Below are 4,379 nucleotides of genomic sequence, written 5' to 3'. Positions count from 1 at the left end.
TTTTTTTTTTTTTTTTTTTTTTTTTTTTTTCCGGTTGTGTTTTATTCTTCTTTTTTTTTTTATTTTGGTGGATTGGTTTGTTTTTTTTTTTTTCCTGTTGGCATTACAGAGCTAGTTCAAAATATTTTTGGCTAAAATGAGAATTAAATGGAGATTTAGTTTTATGAAATGTCAAGAAATAATAATAATAATAAAGAATAAGGTTGTAAACTCGAGTCTTTGGCTTATTGAGGTCCCGGCGGAGGCTTGAAAGATCTGGGAGCCGTTTCCAAACGAGTCTGGCTTCAACTGCGCACCAGAATCGGGGTCCAGGCCCCCCCACAGCCTGCCTGGCCTTGCTGGTACAAAACCACCCGCGAGCCTCCCGGTAAACAGATGTGCTTTAAATCCTGCCTCGTTCATCTTGACCTAATCCTTCCTAATTAGATTAGGTCAGGCCCAGAGCCGAGTGTCCGTATCCCTTCCTGAAGCAGCCGACTCGACTCTCATCCACCTAAGGAGCCCGTCGCGGGCAGCACCCATCGGCTGAGCTGGCGTCACCGAGGGACCAAAGTCCCTTCGGGCTCGGCGACACGGGTGGCTTGTGGGTCTGCCAGCCAGGGAAGAGCAAAAAAAACCAAAATAGTAGTCCTAAATCTCTTAGAAAATGGCTTGTTTGCGCACGGACTCGGTGCCTGGAGGCTGCCGGGCTGAGAAGTTCCACGTTAAAACCTCTCCTTCGTTAACAGCCGCCCCGAACATTCCCCCGGTGGGTGACGAGGCCCGAAGGCCTTGCTTTTGTAACCACCGCTGCTTCTCAGATTTATCTGCTTTCTGGGCTTTCTTGGGAATTGTGTTTGTTTTCCCAGGTCTGCGGGTCTTTCACAGCAACACCACGCGTGGGAGGAGAAACACCCGAGTCCCTCGTTAGCCAGAAGGACAGAGAACATCTTCCAAGCCCTACCAGGCTGGCCTGCCATCACGTAATTATTTCCCCCCGCTATTATTTTTCCGCAGCACGGGTTTTAACCCGTGAAGACGATTGCCTCGCGTGGCTCTCAAAAGTTCTGCTGCTCAGCCCATCCTCAACCCCAAGCCCTGTCCCACCGTGATGTCCCCAACCTTGAAGGTGTGGGGACAACTTCTTGCGGACGTAAAGCCCTCCCCGTCGGGGATGGTGGGTTTCTGCCTCTGCCTTAAGGTTCCTGATCTGGCACCTTGTGTCCAGCCGGAGTAAAGCTCCAACCGCAGATCTTCCATGAGCTTCCAGGTTGTGGGATGACCCAACAGTGGACACGAGGTGGCCACGAGCTCAATAGAGCGCTCTTTTATTGATTTTTTTTGTTTGTTTTGTACACAAAATTTACGGTTTCTCGCTACCGCGTCCTCATCTGGTCCCGATGGTGACTTGCCACACCCGGACGAGGTTATCTGTGTAGCCGGCAAACAGGGTCTACGGAGAGAAACAAGAGTCGGGTCACGGGAAGGGTTGGACGGCCAGCAAGGTGGGGCCCAGGGACATGAGGACAAGGGACTATGGTCCTCGGAGGGCAAATCCCGAAGCAGAGAGGGACCACCATCAGCCCCAGATGTTGGGAAGATAAAGGGGAAGAGCTCGACGGTTGGGCAGGGACCCGGGGAAGGAAGGGACCCAAGGAAGTTCCTGCCCTCGCTGGCAGAGCTGGCTCCAGGAGTTGAGAACAAGTGTCTTCGCGGTCCCTGTGCTCCAAGAGCAGCAGGAGGGTCCCCCAAATCCTCGTTCCCCAGGGCTGGGATGCCGGGGCAGGGAGAAGGGGATGGTTTTTTACCTGCCCATCTGCGGACCAGGCCAGGGAAGTGCACTGGGGTGGTTCAGCTTTGCTGCTGGTGCTGATCACTTCCTGCTTCAGCTCGTCCACGATGATTTTGCCTTCCAGGTCCTGCAGGAGAAAGAAAAACATGAAGGAACAAGGGGTCCTGCAGGGAAACTCCCACGACCGAACCCAACCCAACTCCGGAACGCCGTGAGGGAACAGAGGGTCGCTCAGAAACAGCCTCTGGATTTCCGCACAGAGATGCAGTCAGATGGCATCGAAGTGTTTCATCACGGCGTGGCGGCTCTGCCCCACGGCCACCGCCACCCTCCTCGGCCAGGGGACGAGGCCACGGGCACCGGGTTGCTGCCGCATGACCCACGCCGGTGGGGACGCTCCTCCAGGAGAGCTCCTCCTCCGTGATCTGTGATCCAAAGTGAGGATCTCGACCACGAAGGTGACTCCAAACCCGGCACAACCCAAAAGCTGAAGGAAGTGAGTCTTCTGGAGGAACCCTGCCCAGATGGGGACGGAGAGGGGCTGAGGAACCGAGCGGCGACATACCCAGATCTTGATGCTGGGTCCGGTGGCAGCACAGAGCCAGTAGCGGTTGGGGCTGAAGCACAGGGCGTTGATGATGTCTCCTCCGTCCAAGGTGTAGAGGTGTTTGCCTTCATTCAGGTCCCACAGCATGGCCTGGCCGTCCTGTGGGGCAGAAGAAGGAGTCAGAGCAAACCCCAACGCTCGTCACCCGCGCCCGGATTCGTCCCGCCCCGAGGCGGCCTTTTTTTCCACCCCAACCACAGTTAAGCTGGAGCACTTTGCCGCGAGCCAGCGCGGATACGGAAAAGTTAAAGGGCACAGCAGGAAAATTCAAAGGAAACGCATCGAGGGCTGAAATGTAAGAGCTAAAGAAGATCCCTGCAGCTGGGTGAGCGCCTTTGCCGTGGTCTTCCCTCCTTGCTTGACGTCTGCTACTAGGACCATCGAGTCAGGCCAGATCTTTGGGCTGTTACCACCCCACTCAAGCCGTGACCAAGACGTGGAGCCCATTCTCAGGGCGAGACACAGAAATGAGCCGCAACTGCTGGTAAGACGCCAAGATCTCGTCTCGGGGCCTCAGCCTTCCCCCCCCCACACCCCCCGTGACACGTACCTTGCCACCGGAGGCACAGAGGGAGCCGTCGGGGGAGACGGTCACCGTGTTTAGGTAGCCCGTGTGCCCGATGTGGTTAGTCTTCAGCTTGCAGTTAGCCAAATTCCAAACCTGGGTGGGGAAAAACATGGGGGCAGGAGAAAAGGGGGTTAAACGCTGCTACTGCACCCCAATTCTGGGAATATGGGGGGGGGGAACCCTTCCCCGGAGCACTCCGGCTGCTCCAATCCTCCCGCCCCACCATTGCGGATCAGCTGGGGGAAGCCGATCCCACCTCACCTTCACCAGCTTGTCCCAGCCGCAGGAGACGATGATGGGGTTGCTGCTGTTCGGGGAGAAACGCACGCACGACACCCACTCCGAATGACTCTCGTCCTGGGGAAGAGGAACGACGCCGGGTTCACGGCGAGGAAACGCGGCCGGGTCTTCCCCGCCCCGTCCACGGGGCGCTGCAAGATCAGACCTGCCGCATCCCGTCGCTCCGCAGCTTTCCCAGGCCTCCCCCTCGTCCCCCATCCCTCATAATTGCAGGACTTGTCCTCAGACCCCCCCCCAGGGAGAGGTCAGCAGGCGACGTCTCACTTCTAATCATTAGGACGGGGCTGGGAGACCTGGATTCCCGATCAAAAGCGGCGGGAGCGGACCTAAAACCAAGTCCACGGAGGTCCGTTCTCATGGAGGTGTGATTTGGAAGCCCGCCTTTCTCGGCTCACCTGCACCGTGTACTTGCAGACGCCCAAGGTGTTCCAGAGCTTGATGGTCTTGTCCCTGGAGCCCGAAACGATCTGGCGGTTGTCGGAGGAGAAGGCCACGCTCAGGACGTCCTTGGTGTGGCCCACGAAGCGACGGGTGGTGGTGCCGCTGAAGAAGACAGAAACAATGGGAGATCTCGCAGAAAAATTCCTCCAAGGAGGCGGAAAAATTCAAATATTTGAAGGAAAAAGGAACACAGAGCGGTTTACAAAAGGGTAAGGAGCGATGGTTCCCTTTCTCCTTCAAAAGAACAACTTTGGAGAAGGATTGGGGAAATCGGGATGAGTTTATCCCGCACGCGTGCCTGGCTGGCTCTGCAAACGTCGACCCTCTTCTCCTGGCTGTACCCCCCAATTCAGCCCAAAACGCCCCCAAAAGAAGAGCCCCAGCCCTGCCCTGCTGCTTCTCCGATGCTTCCCTCCCGTCATAATTGCAGGACGTTGTCTTCAGATCCCGGAGGATCAGCAGACTTTGCGTCAGGTCTAATCATTGGGAGAGGGAGCCGAAGAAAGACAGCCGAACACCCCAATTCCTGCCTCCGTCGAAAACTGTGGTGCCGACCACGGAAAACAACCCCTGCCGGGATCTCTCTCCCAACCCAAGAGCAAATCCGTCTCGGTTTCGAGGTGCGTCGACGACCTCATCCCCTCTCCCAGCGCCCCAACGAAGCAGGGAAGAGGCGCTACGCCCCCCACACA

General features: G+C 56.5%; 2 protein-coding genes across 2 annotated transcripts in view; one reads left to right on the top strand and one right to left on the bottom strand.

Annotated features, from left to right (window-relative positions):
- LOC103898530 (zinc finger protein 721) overlaps window positions 1-4,379 on the top strand; it is a 165,826-nt gene that overhangs the window by 120,311 nt on the left and 41,136 nt on the right.
- Window positions 1,281-4,379, bottom strand: part of RACK1 (receptor for activated C kinase 1) — a 6,605-nt gene continuing 3,506 nt past the window's right edge. The window contains exons 2-7 of the mRNA XM_019471930.1: window positions 3,642-3,831; window positions 3,208-3,303; window positions 2,929-3,039; window positions 2,337-2,477; window positions 1,788-1,898; window positions 1,281-1,432 (exon numbers count right to left, since the gene is read on the bottom strand). Coding sequence (XP_019327475.1) covers window positions 1,367-1,432; window positions 1,788-1,898; window positions 2,337-2,477; window positions 2,929-3,039; window positions 3,208-3,303; window positions 3,642-3,831 — 715 coding nt within the window. The 3' untranslated portion in view covers window positions 1,281-1,366. The remainder of the gene's footprint in view (window positions 1,433-1,787; window positions 1,899-2,336; window positions 2,478-2,928; window positions 3,040-3,207; window positions 3,304-3,641; window positions 3,832-4,379) is intronic.

Source organism: Aptenodytes forsteri, unplaced genomic scaffold, assembly GCF_000699145.1.
Source record: "Aptenodytes forsteri isolate BGI_AS27 unplaced genomic scaffold, ASM69914v1 Scaffold403, whole genome shotgun sequence".
NCBI lineage: Eukaryota > Metazoa > Chordata > Aves > Sphenisciformes > Spheniscidae > Aptenodytes > Aptenodytes forsteri.
This window is presented reverse-complemented; position numbering and strand designations above follow the sequence as displayed.